We start from the raw sequence: 26,862 nt of genomic DNA, 5'->3' as shown, positions 1-26,862 counted from the left end.
TGCTCATTGGGCAGCCAGGGGCTCCTGCAGCAGCTGGGAGAGGTCACCCCTGGAATGTGGACTGGGCGGGTCTTCTGTACATGAAGCCCTCACTGCAGTGGTCAGGCTCATCTACAGGAAGGACTCCTGCCTGCCTGCCTGCTCTGTGGGTTTTGTTGTAAGGGTCTGATATAGCCCTGTCTGCCCTTGGACTCTTCCAGGACCCTTTTAAAACACTGCAGCCCCTAAGGCTCTGTCCAGAGGCTCTTTTTCATTTATTTATTTATTTTATTTTTATTTTTATTTTTGAGGCAGGGTTTCATTTTGTCACCCAGGATTGAGTGCAGTGATGCGATCACCACTCACTGCAACCTTGACCTTCCAGGCTCACGGATCTTCCCACCTCAGCCTCCCGAGTAGCTGGGACCACAGGCACACACCAACACACCCAGCTAATTATTTTATTTTATATTTGTAGAGACAGGGTCTCGCTATGTTGCCCAGGCTGGTCTTGAACTCTCAGGTTCCAGCAGTCTTCCTGCCTCAGCCTCCCAAAGTGAGCCACTGTGCCCAGCCAGAGGCTCCAGTTCCACTGGTGTTGGGTGAGGCCTAGTGAGAGGGTGGGCAGAGGGCCTTGTTGAATCTGAACTGCAGTAAGGGCTCACAGATCTCAAAGGAGGCAGGGAAGTGTGCTGGGGTCCCGTCAGCATCGCATGAGCTCAGGGATGGCTGCATTTGGGGCCAGGGTCAGGCTGTCCTCACTTGTCAGGGGACAAGAGCTGGCTGATGCCGATTGGAAAGGATAGAATCCTAGTGAGCTGCCCCAATCCCAGTAAGCATGAGTCCCTGTGCACCCTGCATATCCTCGCTCTTCCTCAGTTCCACCCCCTTCCTGGGGGTGTCCCAGGCTCCTGGCAGAACCAGAGCCCGTGCCCTGCATTTGGGCTGGCACATTTAGTGGAACCAGCCAGAGAAATGCTGTCCCTCCTTCTTGGGGAGGTGGTGGCAAACAGAGGCACCAAGGCTCTCTCTGCCCACTGCCCACATCATCTCTGGGACTCTGCGGCTGCCCTCTGCCCCAAGTCTACTGCCAGGGACTCAGGTGTGGCTGGGCTTTCCAGAGCCTCCCTCAACCCTCCCCTCACAGGCTGAAGTCAGTACTTCATTTGGGGGAGCCACACCCAGAGCCAGGAGCCTGACTTGCTCAGGGCCTAGGGAATGGGACCAAGAGTGATCCAGCTTCTTCTCCAGAGCTGCACCCTGCACAAATCCACCCTCTCCCTACGCTTTGCCCTGGACCCTTTCAGAACACATCACACTGCCTGTCATCATGCATCTCCTGCAAGGGCAGAGGGAGACCGTGCACGTCACCCGGCACGATGTGACGGAAGATAAACTGTGTGGGGAAGAGAAACTGAGGCCCAGCAGGAATAATGCCCCAAGACCCAGTTCCTGCCTCTCTTGGTCCCACACTAGAACCACTGTTTAAATAAAGTCCTCCCCTCCCAAAGGTACTCCTGCTCCCCAACTACAGCAGGGTCCCGGGTCCCGGGTCTGAGAGTTTATTGGTCAGGGCCCAGGCAGACGTCATGTGCCCCTGCTGTCCCCACGCAGGCCCACAGAAGTCACAGGCAAATGATTTACAGGCCACTTGGGGCCTGCTGGCAGTGAGGGTTTATCCACCCTCCACCCCAGCTTGCTCCAGTGCCGCCGTTTACGTCATGGGTAAGTGGCCTGCAGTTCACGGACCTCCAGGCCCATCCTGTTGACTGCATACCCAGCGAGGCTTAGAGCCTGCCAGAGGTCAGTACAGCCCAGCAGACTAAAGTCAGTCTTCCAAAAGGACTCTGGAATTCAGCAAAATGAATGGAAGGTCCTTTACAGCGTACTCACTCCATCATTGTACAGGTGGCAGCACTGAGGCCCAGAGAGGCTCCCGAACTTGGGAGAAAGGCTCAGGCTAAGAGAAGCCAGGGGCTCCTCACCCCCAGCCTGTGAGCTGCTGCAGATTAAGGGGTCATTGGAGATGGGCTAGTGGACAAGGGAAAATCACCACATCCAGGGCCACACCCATCACCCCTCACCCTCATCCCAGTCAGGGCAGCAGCAGCATCTTCCTGTGCAAAACAAAATGCTCATCTCCTCCAAGAGCTGCTTCTGAGGGCCTGTCCCGCCCTTTGCCTTGGGTAACGAGGGACAGGCCGGTAGTGCCCTGCTCAGCTCTGCAGTCTGTCCAGGAAAGGCCAAGCTACCAGAGCTCCCTGGAGTGCCAGTGGCCAGGTAAGCGGTGCAGCCTCATGTCTTCTTTCTGGATGTGCTCGTAACAGGACTGACGGGGGAGAGGCAAGGCTGAGGCCAGTTGACCTGCCTGATCCCAACCACATGCACAGAATCCAGGGCCCAATAGCTGTGTGCACCCACCTCCCAGCCCAGAGGAGGCGTGTCTCCAACTCAGCCCTCAGCCACAATCTGCAAGGAAAATGGGGCCCTTCCTCTCCCACTGTGCTTGGGAATGCAGCCTGGAGCAATCATGGCCCCAGGGTCCCCAGGGCTGGGATGCACTGTGGGACCCCTCCCTGGCTCTTTTAATAAAAGCAGGATCAGGGACACTGTGAGGACCCTTCCCAGAGTCACATATGAGCTGTGAATTGGAGCTCCCTCCCACGATGGTGTTATGATGTCTGGGAAGGGAAAAGGGTCTGCCCCAGGGGCCACGGCATTTCCACCTCGGTCCACAGCCCCTGTCCCTCACCTCCAGGGCCGTGAGCAGGAAGTCATACAGGCCTCCTGTGTGGTTGGGGCCCATCATGTCACGGATCAGGTGGATCTCGGCTCCCAGGTGCTGAATTCTGGAGAACACCGCCCCACCAAGAGAGCAAGGGAGACAAGGAGAAGAGGGCTGTCATGGACAGGCAGCTGGGGAAGGAGCCCTGGCCTGGATGGCTGGACACCTGGGGTGCGGTCCTCACTCTGCCTCTAGCACCCCAGCACCCTGGCTGGGACCCTCCCTTTTCTGGGCCTCGGCTTCTCCATCTGTACGGAGAGAAGCTGCATCCATAAACCCTGGGGTTCAGAGGTGTCAGAAGATATCGTGGTGGGGGGTGGGACCCTGCCCCTGCCCCTGCCCCTGCCCCTGCCCTGCACCCCCAGCTCCTGTCTGCCTCACTGGGCGCGCGACACCACGTAGATGAGAAGCGGCAGCAGGTCGTCCATGGGCAGCTTGTACTCCTGGCCCAGCACCCGCGACACCGTGTCCTCAATTTCCCCGTATGTCCTCTCCAGCACCTCCAGCTTCTCCCGTGGGTCCACCGTGGTCCTGCAGCAGGGTAGCTGGCTCCAGGTCAAGGCCCTTGGTTCAGTCCCAACCAGGAGCACCCCACACTCTGCCTCCGGACCCCCAACCCACTACGGCTCATACTCACATGATCTTCTGCAGGCACTCGGTGGCTGACAGGAAACACCTGTCCCTGACCAGGGAGTACCTCTGCATGGTGGAGGGAGTGGGCTGGATGAGGCCATGACCCCCCAGCTCTGACATCCCCTCCTTCCCAGGGCCGGGCCTGAGTCCCTGGCCACCCTTCCCTTCACTGCCGGCTTTAGTGCAGCCCCACCCTGAGGGCTGAGTGACCCAGGGCAAATCACAGCTCCACTATGGGCCTCAGTCTGTGCAACCATAAAACAGGGTGAATAGTCTCCAGGAGGTTGGGAGGATCCAAATGGATAAGAAGATAATAATCCTAACAGGCACTGGCCACTGGGTGCCGCCCATTTCTGAGTGCCTATGTCGATGGTTCTCAAACCCAAGGGCTTGGTGAAACACAGGTTCCCGGGCCCACTCCCTGCATTTCTGACTCCGTAGGTCTGAGGTGGGTCCAAGAATCTGCCTTCCTAACAGGTTCCCAGATGATCCTGATGCTTCCAGCCTGGCAGGCACATTTTGAGAACAGCTGCCTCATGTGCCCACTTTACCCTCACAACAATTTCGAGGTGGTTCTGGCCAAGCACAGTGGCTCACGCCTGTAATCCCACCACTTTGGGAGGCCAAGGCAGGTGGATCACCTGAGGTCAGGAGTTTGAGACCAACCTGGCCAACATGGTGAAATCCTGTCTCTACCAAAAATATAAAAATTAGCTGGGTGTGGTGGCACGTGCCTGTAATCCCAGCTACTCAGGAGGCTGAGGCAGGAGAATCACTTCCACCCGGGAAGCGGAGGTTGCAGTGAGCCGAGATCACGCCACTGCACTCCAGACTGGGCGACAGAGCAAGACTCCATCTCAAAAGATAAATAAATAAAGGCCAGGCACGGTGGCTCATACCTGTAATCCCAGCACTTTGGGAGGCCAAGGCAGGCGGATCACTTGAGGTCAGGAGTTTGAGACCAGCCTGGCCAACATGACGAAATCCCGTCTCTACTAAAAATATAAAAATTAGCTGGGCATGGTAGTGAGCGCTTGGCAGGCACCTGTAATCCCAGCTACTCGGGAGGCTGAGGCAGGTTAATCGCTTGAACCCGGGAGGCGGAGGTTTTAGGGAGCTGAGATCGCACCACTGCACTCTAACCTGGGCGACAAAGTGAGACTTTTTCTCGAAAAATAAATAAATAAATAAAATAAGAATTTTGAGGTTGTTCTAGTGTTGGCTCCCTTTTACTGATGAGGCAACTGAGGCATGGTGCACGAGCCTCTTGCACATGGTCACACAGCCAGGTAAGAACCTGTGTTTGAGCCTGGTGGTTATAGGCCAACAGCTTACCTCCACCACACTGGGAGGTCAGAATGACGGTGTCTCCTCCCAACCCACCCTGCCCCTCCCCAGCTCCCCTGCAGCCTCCGCCCAGCAATCATGAGGCAAAGGGCTCTTCAAAGCCTGCAGGACCTCTGGGGGCCCCTGGCTTGGGGCTCTGGCCTCCCTCTCACCTGATTGCTCGTCAGCGTGAGGTCCTTGAGGGGCCACAAGTGCCTGAAATTGAAAAAGTGAAACAGGAGGCTCTGCCTCGACAAGGGGCAGAGTCTGAGGTCAGAGGGCAAATTCCCTATGCCACTGTGTCCCCCGGCAGATCTGGGTCCTGGAAAGGGGACGATCAGCCCAGGTCATGGGGAGAACAGAAGGATTCCTGGAGAAGGCAGAGCTCCAGAAGCTCCAGGGAGGTGAGGGCGGCCCAGGGGCTTGTATGAGCCAGGTCATGGTGACCAGCAGAGAGGGAGGGGTGAGGAGACTGCACTCCATCCAGGAGGCTCTGCTGAGCCAGCACAGGGCTGTGAGCAGGGGGATGCAGCCCTCACGCAGCAGAGCTGGAGGCTGGTGTGAGGAAGCAACACTGAGGCGGTGAGGGAGGCGGGGCACGCTTGGGAAGCACTGGCAGCCAGGTCTCTAGGCTGGTGGCTGGTCAGATGCAGGACACAGTCACCAAGATAGAGGAAGAAACAGGGATTTGCAGGGAGGGTGGGAAGCACCATCCCTGTGTAACAAAGGAGACCTGGATGTGGGAGCAGAGACAGTGCCCGTGCCCTCTACTGGGGACAGTGGGGTCACTTGTGGCATCAATGGATAGATGGGACACTGAAGAGAAAGGACATTTTGGAGACTGAGGGTGGAAGGGAGGCCCTGGGGTGTGGTAAACACCTCCCGACGTGCACCCAGAGCAGTCCTCATTTTCCCCTGAGGGACCTCCTCTCCCCTACTCTCAGCCCAAGTGCTCAGAGCAGGTGATCTTGCCCCAGCCTCAGCAGTGGATATTCAGGCAGGCCTGGTCAATCACGGCAGGCATTCAAGGGTGGGCTCAAGACCCAAGCCGAGCCAGTGAGGGACTTCAGGGGCTCTGAGGGAGCTGTTGGAAGGCAATGCCAGCTCCTGTGGGGACTCTGGGAGTGGAGCTGGGAGGGTATGAACCTTGAGTGGTTGGTGCTTATGGTGTTTGTCACCACAAGGTGGAGCCTGAGAAAGACCAACAGAGAGAAATGGAAGGTGCTTCCCTCTGTCATTCAGTTGAACACCTAGATCCAGCCACACCTGAATGCATAAGCTTAGAACTTGGTGGATACGTGAACCTATCAACCCCAGCCCCACCTTTTGGCTGAAGACAGTCTGAGTCGAGTTGGAGTCCTGGCTAACACGGCAAGGGGGAAGGGAGGGCTTACTTCTGCACATCCAGGAACTCGAGCAGTTGGGTATCGGGAAAGAGGCTCAAGTTGGCGATGCCCTGGCTGTAGAAGCTGTCCTCCCGCTCATGAAGCAGCAGGTAGAGCGTGAAGAGCTCTGAGTAGAAGCTGGGCAGCATGAGGGGCAGCACCAATCCATGCACCTGGAGGTCCCTGATGGGGAGACCGGAACAGGTTGGGATGAGCAAGGTGGGGTCTGGGATTACTACTTGGAGTCTCCTCTCAAAGAGCTCCTAGTTCCACAACAAACAGTGTCCCGGCCTACAGCCTCCTCCTCCCAGAAAACCTTTTCCAAGCCTGTTCTCAGTCATCATTTGCCCAATTCAATTCATAACTTCATTCCCTCCTTTGACTTTGACAACCAAGATGGCAGGTGGGGCAGGAGTTGGATCCCCATTTGACTGAAAGCAAAACCAGGGCCCCAGATGGACCAGCAACTTGCAGCCAAGCTCTCAGCAGCCATTACAGGCTGATTCAGTTCCACCTCCTGGTTTGCTGTGCTAGGACTCTGGGCGGGGAGTTCTCCCTAATGTCTAACCCCATTTCCCTTGCCTCCTGCAATGCGGTGACAGGAAGGCCTCTCTGATCAGGAACACTTTCAGGTCTGGAATCTAAAGGCAAATTGTAAGGTTTGCTCCAGAGACTGGGGGAGACAGATTTCATGACCCACCTAACTCCTGTATAACCTCAGGCTCATCCCTACCAGCCCTCGGTTTCCCCATCTGTGTGCAGGAAGAGGAGGGTGCCTCGGGGAGCTACTCACCTTCTGCATGCGAAAGATCAGATTGGGATCATACATTTAGAACAAAAATGCATTCAATGCATTGTAGCAGTGCCCCCTCCCTGGTTCCTCACAGAACAGAGGTCATGGGTCATTCTAATCCACAAACGATCAATGCACAATGCTTGGTCAATAGAGTGAATGCCCAGCACTTCCCCAGAAGCACCTCTTTCCCCAAGGGAGGTCCTAGGAGCAGACGCATGAGGCCTCCCTGGACTCGGAGGCCCCAAGGAGACCTGCGCCAGTCACCTTGTCTCTGTGTCTTCATCCTCCTCCAGGACCTGGCCCTTGCGCTCTAAGGCAACTCGCAGCAGGCCCCTGTGAGTCAATGAGAGAGAAATGGTGTGGCTGCCACTTCCCACAGAACTGGAGCTCCACCACCAGTCAACAAAGGCAAGAGCAGGTGGCCTCTCAGAACTGTAGACATGGCCTGCAGGGTTCATCCTCTCAAACTACAGAAGTTAGAAGGTTGGAGCTCCAGGATGTTAGCCTGAGAATCCAGCAGCAGAAGGAACTATAGCATCTAAGGCTTCTATTTGCAGTGTTTCATGGGGTCACAGCCCAGCCTGGGACTGCAGGTGTGTTCCGAGTCCAGGGCCAAGCTCAGCCTACAGTGGGGTGAGAGTGCCCCTGGGGTCAGAGTCAGCCCAGGGCCTGGTTGGGTCTTGCACTCTAGCTGAGGGCTGCAGCTGGGCCTTTGCTCTCACCTCCCCACCCTCTAACCCTTTTGCTCAGCAGCTGCACACTGACCAAGCCTCTGGTTCGTTGCTGAATCAGACACTTGGCATTCCTCCCAAATGCAAGGCAGAACTGATGCCTGGAAAGGGCACACTAGTGTCACAGGGCAGTAGCTGTCCCGCTTGCCACCGAGCTCACCTGTAGGCAGCCCAGAGTTCCTGGGCATGCTGCTTCACCTCCTCCTGGGCCAGCTCCTGCAGGTGCTTGTTGGCCCCGACACCTGCGTAGGTAGCCTGGAAGGTCAGCATCAGTGTCCGGAGCAGCTTTCCCAGGGGGTGCAGTGAGTTGCTCAGAGCCTGGGCCAGTGCGTAGGCAACAGAGAGAGACTAACCACCGGAGTCTGGAGCACAGCATGCCCACACCAGCCTCCCAACACGTCTCCCATCTCATACACGGGAACACTGAGGTCCTCCGAGGACAAGGGACCCACAGGCCTGTCCCCTTCAGTCAGCACCCTGCTATGAAAAATGGGAGCCCTTCCCCACCAGGGATAGTGAGAATGTCACCCCCTTGGCCACTCCGGCAGGGCTCTCACCTTCCTGAGGTACAGCTGCAGAGCCTTGGGCTCCCGGTGCTGCAGCAGCTCCTCCAGGATGTCTTCTATACTGCCCACACTGTCCTCAGGGTGGGTCCTGGGCACCACGCACAGCGTCCCTCACCCACACCTGGGCCCAGCCCCCTCCCCCTAGGAAGCCCTCCCCGGCCCACCCTGACCTGTGCATGCGCACACAGCCGGCCTCACCTCTCACAGCACAGGTAATCCTGAGACCTACGCAGCTCCCTGGAGCTCTGCACGTCGAAGCCCAGCAGGGCCTCCTGCAGGTCCCTGGGGCAGCCAGCACACACAAAGTCCCGGAAGGGGCTGTAGACTCCCTGCCAGCGGCTTTCCACGGGGAAGGCACCCACACCCAGCTGCCTGCGATGGGGATGGAGGGTGGGTGATGGGGCAGGGAGAGATGGAGCTGAGGTAGGCAGGACCCTGCCCAGGCCCTTGGAGGGGTGGGGGTACCAGCCTGGCCCAGGATCAAGCCCCAAGAAGGATGGATGGATTGAACCATGCAGAGGGGGCTGACCTCCACGGCTCCAGGAGGAAGAGCAGCAGAGAAAGGGACAGAGAATCTACCCTGCGATGAGAAGACAGACAGAAGCATATGGAATCCTGGAAAGGTGGAGACAGAAAGGTGGGCAGATCTGGAGGCCAAGCCAGAGAGTGGGTCTTGGCCCAAGAGAGACCAGTGCCCAAAGTCTGGGATTCCCCTCCAAGACATACCCCTCTGCCCTCCCTTACAGCTGGTTCCTTCCTGCAGTTGATCCCACCTTGGCCAACAGGCTGGGGGCCTGGCTGCGCGTGTCTAACGGAGCCCTGCACTCCAGTGTCATGCTCGTAGGCTACACGCAGCCCACACCCACATCCAGGCTGGGGCCCGCCCCTAGGGATTGCTGTCCACTCCCAGCTCCTGCTGTCAGGGAGAAGCAGCATGCAGAGACAGCAGGCCAAGTAGTCAACTGTACTCCCTCCCTACATCTGAAATGCTGCCTGGGACCACTTCCCATTAGAACTGCCACCCACACAGATTCCTTCCTCTGTGCAATACTGAGTCTTCCTCAACAGACGCAACAAGAGCAACTGTTTTCCAAGGAGGAACTCTGTCCCTACAGGAAAAGAAGTCTATCCTCCCCTGAAATACTCCTTGATAATGACTGTGATTCCACTTAGCCAGTTTCCTTCTTTACCTTGACTGCCAGGAAACTCAGAGCCAGGCTTAACGATCAGTTGTAAATGCTGTAGGACATGTCTGCCTATCCCTTTGTTTTAAGGTTAACACATGCTCTTATTTTCTATTTTTTTTTTTTTCCTGTATGTTTGGTTTGTAAACCGTATTGTATCCTTTCGAGACAAAAAAAAAAAGCAGGACCTAAGCAAAGCCTACAAATAATATTTCTCTCCAGTTTTGTGGTGTACCTCATTATATCCACACAGCCCCTGATTCTAAGAGTCTCTGACTGGAGTTGTACACCCTGGACTCTCTGAACTCTCTAGAGTGCTAAGAGGTGGGTGCAAAAGGGCCCCTCTGATGAGACCTGAGTCCTTGGGGTGGAAACACAGACACATCTCCAGATAGGCCCAGAGCCAGAGGGGCCAGGCACTCACCTCTTGCGGGTGCTGCTCGGGTCTGGTGGGAGGGCAGCCGTGTCCAGCACACCCTGTGTGTGCAGTCCTCTCCCTGCCCCACTGCCAAACGAGCCCTCCAGGGTGAAGCCATTGGGGAAGGTGACCTTGCCCTGGGAGCCAGGAGAAGGAGCAGGGATGTCTGTCTGCCCAGTTACCCTTCCAGCCAATCGTGACAGGCCACATGCCTGTCCATCAGTGTCAGAGAGGCTAAGTACTGATGAGTGAGCTTCCTGCCATCTATTCAAGCTGCTCCATGCTGAGGGGTTCATAATCCTCTACGCCTGCCAGAGCCCCCCACCAACAGCTGTGCCCACGTCTCAGGGGCTCGCTCGCCTCTGAGGTAGGAAGAGGAGCGAGATGGAGAAGGGACTCACAGGCAAGAGTGGGGAGACCACCACTGAGGGGCTGGGGTGGGGGTAAGCCCAGGGACAGACAATGCCGGAGGAGGGCGGTGTCTTGCCACATGCGGCTGTCCCATTCATAGCAACCCGGTCTCCACCCCTTTGCTCCAGTCATTATGAAACCAAAACAGCCCCTATATTTCCAAAGGCCCCAGCGGGGACACATTGCCTTTTCCTGGGTTAGCTCAGGGAGGCACACACTGAAGGCCAGTGCCTCCAGGGACAGCCGCTTGAGGCACTGGTACTGGTGGAGGGCGTGTATTCTGAACTAGGAGGGTACGGAGGGACACAGCCAAGAGACCACCGGTACCCTCTGGATAGCAGGCAAGGCCACTGGTCCCCTCTCACCTCACTCCAGAATCAATCGCAACTCTGTGGCAGGGTGGAGTCGCTGTGCCCACTCCTTGGCTCCAAGGGAGGTGGGACAGGCCCTCCCCTACCTGCCCCCAGTCCTGAGTCTAAGTGGGGAGATTACAGACACCAACCAAGGCCTTGGCAGGGTGTGGAGGGGGCCTCGGTGGTCCTCACCTTCCCCATGAGGGTCAGGTCCCTGGTGAAGGTGCCCTCATACAGGGAGTCGTCTTCAGAGAGGAGGATGCCTGGGCCCTTGGGGAGAGGAAGCCAGGGAGGGTAGAAAGGGCGGGTGAGGAAGGGCCAGGAAACTCGGGGTGGAGAGAGATGGCCAAAGAAGGGAGGTGTGCCCTGACACATGGGGAGAGGGGCCCTGAGCCTCGTCACACCCCACAGGACTGTACCTAATTGGAACTCTAGCCTTTGGCCTGCTGAGCACCTGCCCCAAGGACCCCATCCCTGGATTTCCCCAAATGACACCCTCTCCCCTGGCTCGTCACCCCAGTGGCTTCTTCAGGAAGCCCTTGGGAGCTCAAGAATTGTGGGGCTTTCCCTGAAACATCCCTGCTTCCCTGCTTGTCACTGGCCCTGGGAACGGCAGAGCTGACCAGGTTCCCTTGCCCCATGGGCTGCTAGGAAGCTCAGAGCTGAAAGGGATACAATTAGTGTTCAACTTATTTCCACATCTATTTTGTGTACTTATTCTTCCCCTTGTCTTCCTCTTTCCTCGAAGGCCTCCTTCAATCCTTTCGAGAATGAAGTAGAGAATAAACAAACCAACAGACCATAATAACAAGAACAGCCATCAGGCCAGAGCCCCACATTCCCCAGGCACCTGGAAGGGTATGGGTGAGGCAAACGTGGGAGTCCCAGGCTCGCTGGCCAGGCTCAGCAGACCAGGGTGTGTCAGCTCTGCCACTCAGTGAAGGTGACATGGAGCAGGTCCTCTGATCCCTCTGAACCTCTCATTTGTCATTCACTAGGGACACACTGGGGATAATAATGACATCAACCTGCAGGGCTCTTGGGAGGATCCCACAAGATCAGGGTGGGAGCTTAGCCCAGAGCCAGGTGTCAAGTTAGGACTCTATGAATGGCAGCCAATGCATCATCATGAGTAAGTGCTCCATTCTTGCTAGTTTATTGAGTCTATGGTAAGTATTCTTAACCTGAGTTGCTGATGGGGAAACCAAGGTCAGGCAGAGCAGGGATTGGCCAGGGCCAAGGGAGATGGGTGGTAGAGCTGGCTTCCTGCCCAGGTTCTGGCTTCCTCCAGCACCCAGGAACACAGCCGCCTTTCCCATCCCTCCCTGAAAGGCCTCAGCTCAGCCTCAGGGCCCCCAGCGGGAGTGGGGTGCAAAGAGAGGGATAGCCCAGGACACACTCCACTCACCACCGTCTTGTCCGCCTGGAAGGTGCCCTGGTAGCAGACGCCTGCCTGGGTGACCATGACCCCTGGGCCGTGGCGCTGACCAGCCTGCCACATGCCAATGTAGCGCTCGCCTCTGGAGGGAGAGGAATGTGGCCAGAGTTGGATCAGACTCATTCCCATGTACCTCCTGGGCACTCTGCTGGCACGGGGCGGCAGGGAGTGCAGATAAGGGGCAGTGACATCACCTGAATCCACTCAACGGACACAGTGCCAGAGAGGTCAGGACCCCCAAGAGGAACAGAGAGTGGAGAAGGGAGGGAGGCAGCCTGGGAAGGGCATCTGGGAGGCTCCTCTGTGGAGGTGGCAGGAAGGACAGGTGGAATAGGAGTGGGTGCAAAGCCATTCAGGTAGGAGCATGTGATGGATACGTGGGGACTTCAGTGGTCCAGAAAGGCTGGAGGGGTGCACAGGAGACACAGCTGGGGTGAGGTCAGAGAAGCAGGCGAGGCCGTGATTGCCAGGCCAAGGATCCAGGGCTTTATCACACAGCCCAGAGAGCCAGCAAGGGCTTCAGTTTTTAGACGTGATAGCGCAGGGGGTCAGAAATGCCTCTCCAGCACCATGAGGAGGGGTGAGGGGCGGGGGTGACCCTGCAGTCAGCGTGACCAGGATTCCCTCAGCCTGAGCCTCCGCGGCAACCGAGGGACTGGAGGGGAAGTGAGGGGCTTAAGAGAGACACACTGGGGGACAAACAGGAGCCTGTGTCCTGCAACAATCTGGTCTGTGAGGGCCCTGTCCACCCCTCCGTCCTGGGAGTGGTGGCTGCAGGGCGCTCACCTGTCACCATCCTCCTCAATGCCATAGCCGCTCCTCTGGCCCCTCTCCCAGTGGCCTGTGTACCTAAAGGGCTGGGGGGCCTGCGGACCACTCTCAAGGACCCCAAATCCGTGCCGCAGGCCCTCCTGGAAGTAGCCCTTGTACACCTCGTCGGTGCTGTACCTGGGGAGGGCCATCAACAATGAACTCTGCCTCATGGAGCTCCGCCCAGAGGATGGGCCCAGCCCACGAGCCTCCCAGCCAGGGTCACTTACTCACAGATGCCGTAGCCACACATGCTGCCTTCTCGCCAGTGGCACTTGTAACAGTCGAACTTGTCCTCAGAGGCCTGGGGCAGCAGGCGGATGCCGAAGCTGAGGGCAAGGTTGCGGGGATGGGGATCAGCCCTGACCTGAGACGTCCATCACACCTACTCCATGCCACCCAGGAGTATCCCTGCCCGCAAGGAGCCTTCCGGACAACAGGGAGATTCTCAGAGGCCCTCAGCCTTCCTATTCTTCAATGGGCCCCTCTCAGGACCCCTCCCTCCAGCCTGGCCCCCGTGCAACCTGGAGCACCTTTTGGCCTGTACCACTCCCTCCGTGACCTCGAGCTGAGACGGGCCCCCTATTCAGGCCCCCGGTTCCCCTTTGGTACAGTGCAGGGGGCTGGACCAAATCGTCTCTAAGTTCCTGCTTGAGGTTTGGGAATTCAGGATGGGGCCGGGCTGGCGACCACAGCAGGGGAGGAAAGCACTCCTCGCCCATCACACACCTCCCAGCAGCAGCCCCAGCCAGCCTTACCCATGCTCCAGGCCCTGGCAGAAATTCCCCACGTGATTCCGCCCATCCGGCCACTTCAGGGTTCCCCTGGAACACAGTGGAGGTTCACGAGCCTCAGGCCCACCCACCCCTCAGCAACCTCAGCCACCTACTTTCTCAGACGCCCTCCCTTCCTCTTCCCCTGGACTGGGCTCCCTGCACCCACCCAGCCCTCTTGTCTGAGCTCCAAACATCCCCTGCAGAAAGCCCCTTTAGCCCTTTTCTACTCCTGACCGAACTGTACCAGCAGCCTCATGGGGCACACTCACCACATCCCATAGGGAAAGCCCTGGAGACATCTAGGTTCCCTTTTACCCTTGACCAACAGGAAGCTCAGAGCTAAGCATCAAGCTCAAGTTTAATGCTAGTCAGTGGGGTTTCTACCATCCTCCTCCCCACTTCTGTGTTTTTTCTGTCCTTTTGTTCATAAGTCTTCTCGAGCCCTTTCTGAAAGGAGGCAGGGTATTAGAAACTAGCGGAGGTGCTTGAGAGTGTAGCCTTGTGAGTCCCTTCCGCTCTCTGGGTCTGTTTTCCCAGCGGTGGCATGGGGTGGGGCCACATGGTCTATAAAGGCTTGCCCATCTGTGGGGTCACACAGACCTGTGATTGAAGCCGGCTCACCCTATCACTTGCCCTGAGACCTCGGGCAGGTCATGCCCATCATTAGGCCTCAGTGTCTGTACCTATGAAATGGGTAAATGCACTCCATACAGAGCGTCTTTATGAGGACCAACGGAGATAGAATGTGTGCAAGCCATTTCACCACCGCCAGACAAAAAGGTACAGATGCGAGAATTATTCTCCCACCCTCCTAAGAATGGAATGGCACCTGCAGGCTCTAAGGCCAGCGCGTGGTTGCTGCCCCTTGTCCTCTAGTGTCACCATCAAGACTTTATTTGGCACAGACTGTCTCTGGGCCAGGCCCAGTCCAAGAGGACTTAAGAGGGACTCTGAGAATTGACTGTCCACAGAGAGTAACCGCTCCTGGTACATGTCCTGGGACAATTAGGTTTGTGTGCTGCTCTCTGCCCCCCAAGGAGTCCCACCTTGCCACCCAGAGCTCCAGCCACTCACTTGCCGTGGGGCCGGCCCCTGCACCACTCGCCCTCGTAGGTGGCCTGGCAGAGCCGGCCCTCTGCCTGGAAGGTATACTCTGCGCAGCGGCAGGCGGGAGGCTGGGAGGGCTCCAGGCCAGCCCCCAGCACGGAGAAGTCCTTCTTCCCACACAGGGCCTGGCAAACAGCCTGGGTCACCTTCCACTGCCAGACTGCCTGGTGGGAGGGGGAACATGGGGAAGGGGATCACTGCTGCTGGAGGCTTTCCCTCCAAGAAGGCTTCTGGGGCAGCTCCAGGTACCACCCCTTCCACCCTCCACCCCCTACTCCGTTTTGTCACCCGGGGGACCCTTCAACTGCTTCTTGCTACTCTCTGGGGCCCTCCACCCAACCTGAGATCCTCCTCTGCAGTTTCAGGGCCTGCCCAGAGGGGCCAAACAAGACCTCAGGGCAGGGATCAACACAGGACCCAATTCTGTCTTTAGAAAGTAAAACACCCTGTTCTTTTTGGCATTCTAATGCCTGACCCCGATTTACTCTGACCAGGTCCCCAGAGGCCTGCCAGACACTCGCCGGCACTCCTGTGGAGCCCTGCAGGGTTGCATACTTCTGCCCTCTTCCTACCCTGTCCTCTGACCCCGCTCCCGCAGTTCACAGCTCGCCCACACTCACCTGGCCCTGGGAGTCCTTGGCACAAAAGGAGAACTCTTCTTCAGGCGTGAGGAGGTGAAACATGCACCTAGACAGACGGAGGTGACGAGTAGGCCCCAGCTCTGTCCAGGAGGGTGGAGGGGCCCAAGCCAGAGTCCCAGGGTGTGGGCAGGTGTCATGGGGGTAAAGGGAAGAAGGCCTGGGCTGTCAGCCGAGGGGGTTGCTCACCCATCCTGCCCAGGATCCACCCACACCAGCTTCAGATCAAAGGTGTGGACGTTGTGGCCCTGGAAGAGGATGGACACAGGCGTCATCCAGAGCCCAGGCGAGATGCTCACCTACCCTCTGGCCCAGGCTTGCCCTGAGCTCAACCTTGCGTGGCCACCGAGGCTATTCTGCCCAGCATGTCCAGGACGGAGTCCTCCTCCCCTCTGGCTTGCTCCCCACCTCAGGGACAGCTCCTCCATGTCCTGTCTACCCCAGGGCTTGGCCAGGAACTCAGAACCAGCCTCTAGCCCGCTGTGGCCACCAGAGTGGTCTGGAAATGAAGGTGGGACCTGGTCAACCCCTGCTGGAAACCTCTCTATGGCTCCTACTGCCTGGAGGTTGGGACACTGCTGAGCCTAACATTTAAGACCTCACAGACCACTACGCCATGACGGCCACTCCACAATCGCACCTTCATGAGCTTGCCCCAACCTCTCCTCACTGTGAACCTTTGCTCGTGCTATTCCTTCTACCTGGAATGCCATCCTGCTCTGAGAGCCAGAAATAAAGCCCCTTCCTATGGGAAGATTTTGTGTAGCAACTTCCTGCCCAGCCCAGTCAGGCCAATCACTGCTCCATACCAGAACGGGGAGGAGGTGGGAGACCCAGGCCTGAGGGGTGAGGAGGGGCTTGCCAGCCACAGGCCATGGACAAGAGATGGCCCACGGGACACAACAGCATGTGCAAAGGTCCAGCGGTGGGAGAGGGTTAGCACAGAGAAGGGACAGTAGCTCATCAGTGTACCTGGAGTGGAGTGTGAAGTTGGGAGTGGAGGGGAATTCAAACTAAATCAGAACCAATCCCAAAATCAGGCTTCAGGGGACACAGGTCTAGGCTGGGCAGCAGCTTCCTGCCGGGCCCCTGCCACCTGTCTGCAAGGGGGCTCCAGGCCAACCTTCTAAGGGGTAGAGAAGACAGTGCTGTGGACCTCACCAGGACAACGTGATTTCAGGGGGGAAGGACCACAGTTGGTGACTGGCCATGTAACAACTCCCAGCCTCAGGCCTGGCTCCCTTCTGACTTCCACAGTGCTGAAAGCCCAGGCACGGCTCCTGTGGGGTACTTTTCTCTAGAAGCCTTCTCATCCAGTCCTCCTTAGTCACCCCTCAGTCACCCATAACTTTCTGTCTGGGGTTCCTCTCTCATTTGAGTACAATGGGAACTAAGAGTTGTCTGGTGTTTACTGTAGAACAAACTCACTCACAATGACCCCCACATTCCAGATGGGAAAACGAAGGTGAAGACATGTAACCAAGGACAGCAGCTGGGAAGGGCTGAAGCCGGGACAAGCCTTGGACAGCCTTTCCCCTCAGCCCATGCTCCTCTGGCGACAGCTCCAGTGGACCGCCCCTCCCCAACACAATGCCTTTCTGTCCATGACCATCCCTCCAAGCCCACTTTCTCAGTCCCAGCAGCATGCCCCTTTACTGCTCCTTTTCCAACCAGACCCCAGAACCCTGCTGTGGCCCCAAGACCTCGGGTCAGCCCCACCCCAACCTGCAGCAGGACGAGGGCATCATCAAAGAGTAGCACACGCTCAGCCCGAAGCGGTGCGACTGTCACGGGTACGTCCTGGCTGTCCTGAAGGAGTCTGTGAGCAGGGGTGCAGAGCACATCCTGGTAGGGCAAAGAGCACAGTACAAGGCTTAGGCACCTCTGTCCTGCAAGCTGCCAGCCACTCTGCCACCTCCCCCTGTACCCCAGACACCTCCCAGAGGCCCCCTCCAGAGACCTGGAGTGGCCCCTGGGTCAGTGATGGGCAGAAATGCACTGATATACATTTCTGGCTCTCTTGAAGCTTCAGTGTCTCCTCCCACACCTCTGTGCCATGGCCCCAGCTATGCCCCTATCAGTCCTCTCCCAGTACTCGGCCACCCCTGCCTCCCTTCCGCAATTCTCGTTCCTCTACCTAGTCTCCTAATTCTCCACACCAGGTCCAAACCTCAGGGCACAGGGGACTCTCCTCCCTGCAGGGGCAGTCCATGCCATGGGGGGCAGTGACGCAAGGGTGTGATCAGCGACATCCCCAGGGGAGAGCACCAGTTCTGCTGATTGCCTCTTCCCTAGGCCAGGTCGGGGCCTGGCCCAGGACGTGCTCAGCAGACAGATAAGAATGGCTGGACAGAGGGACCTCACGGCCACCTGCTTCGGCCATCACTCCCCCTTCCATATAAGGAAACTGAGGCCTGGAGAATACAGCAAGCAGCTCAAGCCCCCCAACAGCTCCATGCCCAACATGGAACCCCCTCCCTAACTGCCCCTCAGGCCCCCAACTCACCCTCGGCCGGCCTCTCAAGGTGTGCCAGAGAGCCTGTGTGGCCGCGGCCTGGTCCAACGCCTGCTTCATGAAGGACTGCAGGTTCCCAAAGAGGGTGACTGCGTTCACCACCAGCTCCCGGGTTGGGTGACGCTGAAGGGGGACAGGGCAGCCAGTGAGAGGAGAGCTTATTGGAATCTTCCCTAGCCCAGTCCTGGTCCCGGCTGGTGGGGAGGCCTGAATCTAGGCCAGACTTTGCCCTTTTCTCTCTGACAGCTCCTCTTCTGCTGGTGGGGCAGGAGGTGGAATATGAAGGTGCTTCCCCAGCTTGTCCCTGGGCCCACGTGTCCTCAGTCCCAGGACGTGACTCTACCCCTGCTCTCTGGGTCTCTGCTGGCTCTACCAGGGCAGGGCCACGTGCCTCAGACACCACAGGGAAGGGCAGTGCTGTCACCCGCTAAGATTCCCTAGGACAGAACCGTGTCTTCAGACCCCCTCCTCAGGGCTGGACCATGTCCCCCATGTCCCTTGGAAACCCCAGAACAGGCCTGTGACTCCCTCAACCCTCTCCCACCCCTCGGCATGGCTGAGTCCTTCTTGTACTAGGGTTCCTGAGTATAGGCTGAGCCCCCTGAGTCTGGGCCCTATCCCTCCCTTCCCTCGGCTTCCCCACATGCTGCTGCCCCTGGTACCCACCTCCCCAATGGTGTCCCCGAGGCTCAGCAGGAGGAGCACGTACTGTTGCACGTGATGGGCGAGTGGCTGGTGGAGGGCCTGGCCCAGCGATGCGCCCACCGAGCCCTCTGAGCTCACACCTGACAGCAGCTGCCTCAGCGCCTTCCGCTGGCCCCGCCAGTATTCTCTGCGTGTAGAGAGGGCCACATACCACCTTCACCCCTTTCTCCATTCCTGCACGCACACCGCCACCTCCCTGCCCCAGCTAATCCCCCCAGATCCCAGGGCCAGCCCCAGGCCGAAAACCTCTACCCTATCAGATCAACACAGTACCTGAGTTACCCTCACAGGTTTAGGAGCAATATCTCAGAGTGTGAAGGGACTGCTGATCACAACCATCCACCCTGAAGGGATTCCCCACCTTCCCTGCCCCAAGGCCAGCCCAGCTAGAGTGGGTCTGGATTCTGTTCCTGGCCTCACTGGGCCTTCCCTCTTTCTCTTCCAGTGTGGATCAGTGCAGACTTGTAGAGCCAGGGGTCCTCCAGGATGAGTTGTGGGCTGTGACACCCGCTGCTCCGGGGAGGGGCCTTCCCCAACCCCACCCTCACTCAGGCACTCCCACCCTGTCAGGGGCCAGTGCACCAGCCCTGTGCTCACCTTCTCCTCTTTGCTGCCTTCTGGAAGGCCTGCACCACCATGCAGCTTGTGTAGGACTCGATGTACCTGCAGGCAGCACAGGGGACACCCTGCAAACCCAGTCCTCAGCCCCAGACCTAAGCCCCTGGTCCCTGGGATCCCCAGATCCCACCCACTAATCAGCTGCAGCCCTGAGGGCCCAGACAGTGGCCTGGCTCTGGGCACTGGAGACCTCAACTCCTGGGCCAACAAGACAATTCTGACATACAGTCTCTTTTCCCTGGGAGGCCCCAAGCCTCAGGGCTGGAGTGTCTGAGCCTGCTGTCAGGCGAACACCCAAGCCCAGGTGACGCTGACCCCAGGTGAGCACCAACCATGGACCGAGCCCAAACCTTTGCCTGAAACCTGACCCATGTGAGCCCCAACCCCACGTGAACCTTAATGCCAGGTGTCACTCTGGCACCAGGGCTGAGCCCCAGCCCCACCTCCCGTGGTCTTACTCTATGTGGGCCTGCAGTACACGCTCAGCACCTCTCAGCAGCAGCAGGGACTCCAGACCGGTGGAGTCCGGGTGACGCAGCCTCTCCTGCAGTGAGTGCAGACTTTCCTCTGTCACCTCCCAGAGTTGCTGGGAGCTCTTGTGCAGCTGTTGCAAGAGCCGCAGGCACTCTCTGCCCCGGGGATCCGAGGGCTCTGGGGCTGGGGCAGGAACACAGTCACATTGTGAGTGGAGGACGTGGGCTCTATCTCCCAGGGAACATGCAGAGGCCCCAGGTGTTCACACCAGGGCCACCAGCACCGGCCAGCCCTGGAGCTGCGGCAGGGTCTGCATCCCTGGGATCCGCAGGACAGAACTGGTGAACCCTGGAGCTGGGCGGGGGAAGGGCAGGCTGGAGCAGCGGGCAGCATCCTCGAGGAGGAAATAGGAGTACACACCCACCTCCTCACTAAACAGGGACAACCCTGACAGCCTCAGGGAACTAAGTACATACACGAATTTCCCCCTGGCTCTGGGCTTCCTCATCCTGGACTCCTCAGATCCAGAATGTGGAGTCCACAGGGTCACACAGTCCTCTGCCATTTCACAGATGCACAGAGGCACCTGTCCAAGGCCTCACAAGTGAGACTTAAACTGGAAGTAAAACCTAGGCATCCTGTTCCAGTCAGTCTTGCTCCCCTCCCGGCACCATTAGGTGTCCTAGGTGGGAGCAAGATGAAAATTCAAGCAAAGGGCAGTCTCCAGTCTTTCACCCTGGGAAAGGAGGAATTCCATCTCTTTGCACAGCCTGGTCTGGGCTACAGGTAGGTTCATGGCCTGACCCCTCAGGGTTCCTTTAAGAAAGGAGCAGTCAGTCCTGGCGCAGTGGCTCATGCCTATAATCCCAGCACTTTGAGAGGCCAAGGCGGGCGGATCACTTGAGGTCAGGACCCTGAGACCAGCCTGGCCAACATGGTGAAACCCCTATCTCTACTAAAAATATGAAAATTAGCCAGGCGTGGTGGCAGGCACCTGTAATCCCAGCTACTCAGAAGGCTGAGGCACAAGAATCACTTGAACCTGAGAGGCGGAGGTTGCAGTGAGCCAAGATCGCACCACCTGCATCAGAAGATGCTGATACCAGGTGTCACCACTCCTATTTGAGGTTGAGAAAGCTGTGGCTCAGCGAGTCCAACAAGATAGGACTCCTGTCCCTGGGATCATTCCTCGGTACCCTTCCCTCCCCACTAAAAAGCCTAGACTCACCGGCTGGGAGCAGGGGCTGGAGGACAAGGCTGTTGACACGGGCTAGGGTGGCTGAGAAGACCTCCTCCAGCCGCAGCAGAGCTGCCTCCTCAGGGTTGCACATGGCCGGGTGCCGGACTCAGGGCCTCCTAGGAAGGCACAGGTTACAGCTAGATAGCACAGGCAGGAGTAAGGCCAGTCCCATCCTCTCAGGCAGGGTGCCCAGAAGCAAGGTCCATGACCACCCACATCAGAACTGAGCAGTGAGCCCAGATCGCCTCAAAGGGGAGTTCCTGGACTGGGCACTGACCCCTGCCCTGCTCCCTGCCTGGGCCCAGCTGAGGGGTCCTTGAAGGAGAGAGAGAGCTCAGAGCTGCCAAGGGAAGCAATCCTTTCTTCCCCAAAGGGTAGATGTTCTTTAAGCCCAGTTTGGCCTGCTCATTCCTCTGCTCAAATATCCACCATGGATCCCAAGTGCCCAGGATAGTCTTAGTGGCGCCCTGGTCTTAGCCCCCTTTCCATCAAGTCTCCCCTCAGGGATTCTGCAGTCTCCATAAACAGGGCCATGCTGTCAGAGGATCCCAGCTTTGTCCTCTAGCCCATGGTTCGGGACTCCCTGTCACCCAACAGGGCTGTGTAAGCAAGGAGAGTTTTGGAGGTATGGGGGAGTCTGGAGGCCTCCTGCTAGAGCCGCGAAGGATGGGCAAGAAATGAAAAGGAAGAGAGGACCCAGCAGGCAAGTGGGGGAACCCTGAGAGTAAAGGCTCATGGGTGTGAGGGCCCAGCCTCTGAGGGCAGCCCACTAAGCAGCACTCCAAAGGACCACAGCTTCACTGTGCCTCAGTCAGCCATGGACAGCCATGGGGGACTTTAGAGCAAGGTAATGATGGGATCCAAAGTCACATTTGGGGAAATAAACATATGACAGTTGCAGAGGAGATGGTGCCAGGCAGTGAGAGAGAGTTCAACGTGGATGGGAGCCTGGACCCTCCATGGTCCCCCAACCAGACAGAGAGATCACTGATCACAACCATCCACCCTGAAGGGGTGCCTGCTGGATGGGTGGGGGCCCTTGGGGTGGGCAGGTGGGCTTGAGCCTTGAGATTTCCTGCCCTGGAGTGAGGGACCTTCCAATCAGGCAGGAATCACCTGGGAATGTGGTGTCCTGCCTAAAGGGAAGGGCGAAGAGAGGCCTGGGCTCAAACCCACCCCCACAGCCAGTCTACAGCCTCTGCTCCAACAAAGCCCTCCCCCACTAGACCCTGGTACTCTCACTTGGCAATGCTCATCTGCCCAAATGACCTGATCAGGTATCTGGGGTGGAGAGTTAGAGGGTCTTTTAGCCCAAGACCTGCAGAATGTCTCTCTCCTTGTCTCTGACATGCTGAGGCTTTGGAGTTAGCCAACCTGTGTAGGGCAGGGGATATAATCAGGGCGGCCAATGATGGGCAGGTGACACAGGCAGACCTAAAAGGGTGAGTGGGAAGGGGTCTCAGCCCTCCCCTCTCCACCCCGCCCCGAGAGTGCCATGGGGGCATCCCAGGCCCTTGACAGAGCCTACAACTCCCAGGGAATTGGCTCTGGAATGGAGTGGGGCGGGTCCCTCAGAGCTCTGGCCAAAGGCCCGGGCCAGGCATTCCTGCCCCACCTTTCCTGCTACTGCTGCTTCGGGAGGGTGAGGCTGCAGAGGGAGAGGCAGGAAGGGGAAGCCACCGGACACCCAGCTGCAGCTTCTGTGCTGCAGCTTCTTCTCCCTCTGTGGGCCCCTGAGACAGACCCAGGCCCCCAGGACACAGGGGGCTCCAGGTCAGCTCAGGCAGACCAGGAAAGCCCAGCCAAGGGAATAGGGGTGCAGCCAGGCCCACCTAACTCTCACCCACGTCTCCTGAAACTGCTGGAATGGAAAGGCCCTTTGGGGGTGACCTTTCCACCCTCAGCTGGCAGTCAGGTGGGGTCTAAGCTAAGAGGTGAGGATATCCAAGGCTGGTTGGGGAAGTGGAAGAAAGGGTAAGGCTAGGATGGGAGATGCAGACTAGGAACCAGATCCGTGCAAGTTGAAAAGATACTGCAGTAAATAACTCGCTGCTAGGAAGACTTGAACACCAACATCCCTACACTCTCCGGGAGGCCAGCACCACGACCCCAGCCGACACCATACATTGGCAAGGAGCTCTCTGACCTTGGAGATCACCTCTCCTCCTCAGGCTTCCTGTCCCTCGTCCCCACTGCCCAGTCTCAGCTGCTCCCCCAGGAGCAGCCCTCACCTGGCTGCTCAGGTGAGGACAGCCATAAGTTGGACATGCCTCAACTTATCCACAGCCTTCATCCTCTCTGTACCTCAGCCACCCCTCTACGAAATGGGGGTTCAACCAGATCATAGCATTTTTTTCTTTTTATTTGTATTTCTTTCTATTTTTTTTGTTTTGTTTTGTTCGTTTTTTTTAGAGATGGGATCTCACTATGTTGACGAGGCTGGTCTCGAACTCCTAGCCTCAAGTGATCATCCTATCTTGGCCTCCCAAAGTGCTGGGATTACAGGTGTGAGCCACTGCACCCAGCCAAAGCAGATCACAGCTTTTCAAGCTACTTAAGTCTCTCCTCAAAAGGACAAACAGGTGGAAGGGGGCTTCTCTGGGTGTGGGGATCTGGTCTTTAGACTCCCCACCCCACAAAGCAGCCTACGACCACTGGGGTGAGTCCTCCAGACTCAAGTTGGCAAATGTTAATCTGGGAGTCTTCCACATCTGTGGCCCCAAAGGGATCTATAACCCTGGGAAACTGAGTCACACCACCCAGAGGAACGGGCAGAAGTTAAGCATGGCTGGCGAGGCAGTGGGTTGGGGGAAGGCTACAGTGGAAGCTGGGATTCTGGTTAGGTGACCCTGAGGGGCCCAGCTCCCAGGCTAGAGAGCCTGGGGCTTCATCCTGGAAGTGATGAGGAGAGTGTAAGTGCAGGGGTGAGGCAGCGTGAATGTGCATGAGTGTGCACGTTTGCAGGGCAGGAGGAGGAGGGGCTGAACCTTAATATGAGGAGGATCCTGCAGGAGTACCCCCCTCCCCAAGCCCTGTCCCATCCCTAACCTTCCCCCATCCAGTCAAGGGCATGGCTTCCTCACCCTCTCCCTCCCTCCAGTTCAAAGGTTCCTTCGTGGCAGGCTGTGCCCAATGTACAGATGGGGAAACTGAGGCCCAGGAACAATGGGAGGATCCAGAGACCCTATCTGTAGAACTTGTGCAGGGCTCAGACCCAGACTTCTGGCTCCAGCCCACCAGGTTCACCTAGCTAGATGGCTCAGAGAGGGTGGGCAACTCACCTGAGGCACACAGCAAGATCCTGGCAGGGCCCTGCCTCATAGCTGTCCTCAGGCAGCCCTGATGCTCACCACGGGGTGGAGTGGGGTGGGGCAGGGTGAGGACAGAACTGGCCAGTCACGGCGTGCCCAGGTGAGTCAGCGGCTGCCCCTGTGGTGCTCTAACCAGTAGCCAGACCTGGTCTCTCCTCTGCATTCCTGGCCTCTGTCCACGCTAGGTCCCTCCTGGGCAGGGTCACTGGGGCCTCCCCTGTCCTCTCCCAGGCCTGGCTCCTCAGGCCCCTGACACACCTTGTCATGACACTCACTCACTCTGGTATTTCCTGGTCTGAACAAGCAGGGAAGTTCTGCTTGCTGTGGAGGCTTTTTCATGGGCTGCCGTGGAAGCCCCTTCGTTATCCGGTGCCCAGTGGGGGAGAGTAGAGAGACTAGACGCACTGCCCGAGGGAGGGGGCGCTGAACTGTCACACCTGATCCCTCAGTCTCATGCTCGCCTCTCCCAGCTGCACCCTTCCTCGGCCTCTCCATGGCTCCAAGCCTCTTGTCCTAGACAAGCACCCCTCCCTGCTGTCGCGTATGTCCCAGCTTCCCTTCCTTTCCCTGCCCAGGCACACACTCGGTCGCTGGAGTTTCCCAGACCCGAGCTCCTGTTCCAGCCGCCAGGCATTTGCCATGCCGCTCCCATGCGAAAAGGCCACCTCCTGGAATGCCGGGTCGGGCCCTTCCGCCCTAACCAGCCGGCGTCACCTCCTCCTGGCAGTCTCTCCTGCTAGCTGGGGCCCCGTGGCCCTGGCACCACGGCTCAGGTCAGGCCCGGGGCGCTGCCCGGAACCCGAACCGGCTAGCAGCCAGGCAGGGAGGACGACGCTGTGAGCCCCGCGGGGACCGAGGGAGGTCTTACGAGGGACTCGGACGGCCGGGGGATGACTCCCGCGGGGACCAAGGAGCTGGGCGGGGACCGCGGCAGCCGAGGAGGCGGGAGCCCACCTGGACTGGCTAAGCGTGGAGCGCAGACACCCGCCCGCAGACGCGCGCCCTTCGTCGCGCCCTTACCTGAGCCCTGTGGTTGCCCCGCGCCGGGAGTGCCCGCGCGGCTCCTCGCTCGCACCCCCACTCTGCCCCCTGCCAGCCCCGCCCCCTTCGCCCAGCCCCGCCCCGCTCCGCCTCCGGGTGTTGCTCTGGAGTTGCGGGGGCCACGGGCGGGACACGGAGGAGGTGGCGCGCGGCATTGATCCGTCCGGCCGCCCCAAGCCTCTCCTGAGGCCTCTCTCTGGCGTCCCCCGGGATCCGAAGGCCCCTGGGAGCCGGCGCGGGGAGGAATAGTGGGAGACTTGACCCCTCCGCCCCCTGCGCACCCACGCGCACACTTAGGCTCGCCTCTCGGGCACCGCTTCCCCTGCAAGGCTCCGAGACCGCCGCGCCACCACCTCGCCCCGCCAGTCAGTCGCTCTGCGAGCCTGTGGTGCAGCCCCGTGACCTCCCGGGTCTGCCCTGAGTCACAGAAGCCAGCACACGCGGAGCGCTGTGTGGGTTCGTGGAACTTGGAGCCGGTAGAGGGGTATACTGAGGCGCCCTGCGGCCCCTGGGCTGGGTGTCCACGGCCGGCCGCCCCTCCTGTGCGACCCTGGGGAAGTCCCCTTTCCTCCCCACTCCTGAGTCTCGCAGGCCTGGTAGAGTATGAAGCTGGCCGGGTGTGCTTTGTGCGAAGGCCTGAGACCTTGGAAAGGGTGGCTGAAGACTGATCTGGGACAGACCCCCCGGGAGCGGGAGAGAACTTAGTTCAAACCTATAACAAAGAAGCCCCCCGTCAGCAGCCTGATTCCCACTCTGGCCACCAGACTAGTCACCCGTTGCTCTCAGTGGCACTCAGGTTCCAGTAAGGAGGAGGCTCAGGGTCCAAGGCGGCCGTGGAAGAGCTGAAAGGGTGGCCCACCAGCCCCCTACTCAGCCCCCTGCTGAGGAGGTGGGAGGCATCCCCCATCCTGCCAGGCTGAAGAGACCCCCAGTGGAGGTAAGTGGGGGCCAGGGGCCTGCCAAGCTCATCCCCTGGCTTCCCTGTGTTGTCGCCAGGTGGGAGTTTACCATCTGCCAAGCTGCACATCACCCCTTGGAGGGTTTCCAGCCTGGGACCCTTGCCTGAGTGACTGCAGGCCCCAGTGACATCACCCTCTTGCCCCACATTGCTCTCCTCCTGGGTCCCAATCCTGCAGAGCCACCCCTTCCTGCTTGTCCATCCCTCCCCACACTGCCAAGGCCTGCCCTAGCTCTGGCCTCCCCTTTTCCAGCCTTGTTTTCTTGCCCCCTTCTGCACCCCCTGCTGCCTGAGGAGCTGCACTCCCAAAGGCCCTGCTCCTCTGGTCCCTGCCTGCTAGAGATGTTGCTGTGTTGGTGGGTAGGGGCTGCCTCAAGGAGGCCTCTGGTGAGGTGTCCCTCTGGCCCTCTGGGAAAGCCTCTCCTCCCCATGCCCTCCACCCCCAGGCTCCAGACCTTGGCCCCCACCCCCCTTCACAGCCCTGATGGCCTGCTGGACTGTCTGCTGGGGCACTCGGCTCCCTGAGTCTACAGCACAGCCTGGCAGAGCCACCGCCCCAGCAGGTGGAATGAACTGAGGCTTCAGGTTCTAAACAGGCCTTCCCTGTGGGGATCCCGTGTGCCTGTGGGGCAGTGGGAGGTAGCAGAACATTCTGGAAAGAGAC

The 26,862-nt window shown here is 58.6% G+C and overlaps 1 protein-coding gene across 3 annotated transcripts; it reads right to left on the bottom strand.

Moving 5' to 3' along the window:
- Window positions 1-230: 230 nt before the first annotated feature.
- ALS2CL (ALS2 C-terminal like) lies at window positions 231-25,290 on the bottom strand. 3 transcript variants are annotated; one of them, XM_032161796.2, is made up of 26 exons: window positions 25,220-25,290; window positions 20,877-21,004; window positions 19,633-19,831; window positions 19,154-19,219; window positions 18,518-18,683; window positions 17,843-17,974; window positions 17,062-17,181; window positions 15,526-15,584; window positions 15,319-15,385; window positions 14,666-14,862; window positions 13,574-13,639; window positions 13,046-13,144; window positions 12,792-12,953; window positions 11,976-12,087; window positions 10,760-10,837; window positions 9,810-9,940; window positions 8,400-8,573; window positions 8,193-8,289; window positions 7,796-7,953; window positions 7,169-7,237; window positions 6,118-6,291; window positions 4,897-4,939; window positions 3,402-3,463; window positions 3,146-3,295; window positions 2,732-2,828; window positions 231-2,308 (listed from the first exon to the last, which is right to left on the bottom strand). In XM_032161796.2, exons 2-26 carry the CDS (start codon window positions 20,977-20,979, stop codon window positions 2,228-2,230), a joined length of 2,862 nt encoding a protein of 953 aa, XP_032017687.1. In that variant the 5' UTR covers window positions 20,980-21,004; window positions 25,220-25,290; the 3' UTR covers window positions 231-2,227. The 3 variants fall into 3 exon arrangements, with proteins under 3 accessions (XP_032017687.1, XP_058299185.1, XP_058299186.1); XM_058443202.1 differs by lacking the exons at window positions 20,877-21,004; window positions 25,220-25,290 and having other exon boundaries at window positions 253-2,308; window positions 19,664-19,713; XM_058443203.1 differs by lacking the exons at window positions 19,154-19,219; window positions 19,633-19,831; window positions 20,877-21,004; window positions 25,220-25,290 and having other exon boundaries at window positions 253-2,308; window positions 18,561-18,576.
- Window positions 25,291-26,862: the final 1,572 nt, after the last annotated feature.

Source organism: Hylobates moloch, unplaced genomic scaffold (genome assembly GCF_009828535.3).
Source record: "Hylobates moloch isolate HMO894 unplaced genomic scaffold, HMol_V3 SCAFFOLD_8, whole genome shotgun sequence".
NCBI classification, from domain to species: domain Eukaryota; kingdom Metazoa; phylum Chordata; class Mammalia; order Primates; family Hylobatidae; genus Hylobates; species Hylobates moloch.
This window is presented reverse-complemented; position numbering and strand designations above follow the sequence as displayed.

Excerpts from the sequence above, each read along its gene's own strand:
- ALS2CL (XM_032161796.2), bottom strand. The coding sequence starts at position 20,979 with ATGTGCAACCCTGAGGAGGCAGCTCTGCTGCGGCTGGAGGAGGTCTTC. Across the intron at positions 17,182-17,842 it reads CCTTGAGAGGCCGGCCGAGG|GATGTGCTCTGCACCCCTGC; the intron begins GTGAGTTGGGGG and ends TTGCCCTACCAG. Across the intron at positions 15,585-17,061 it reads ATGCCCTCGTCCTGCTGCAG|GGCCACAACGTCCACACCTT; the intron begins GTTGGGGTGGGG and ends ATCCTCTTCCAG.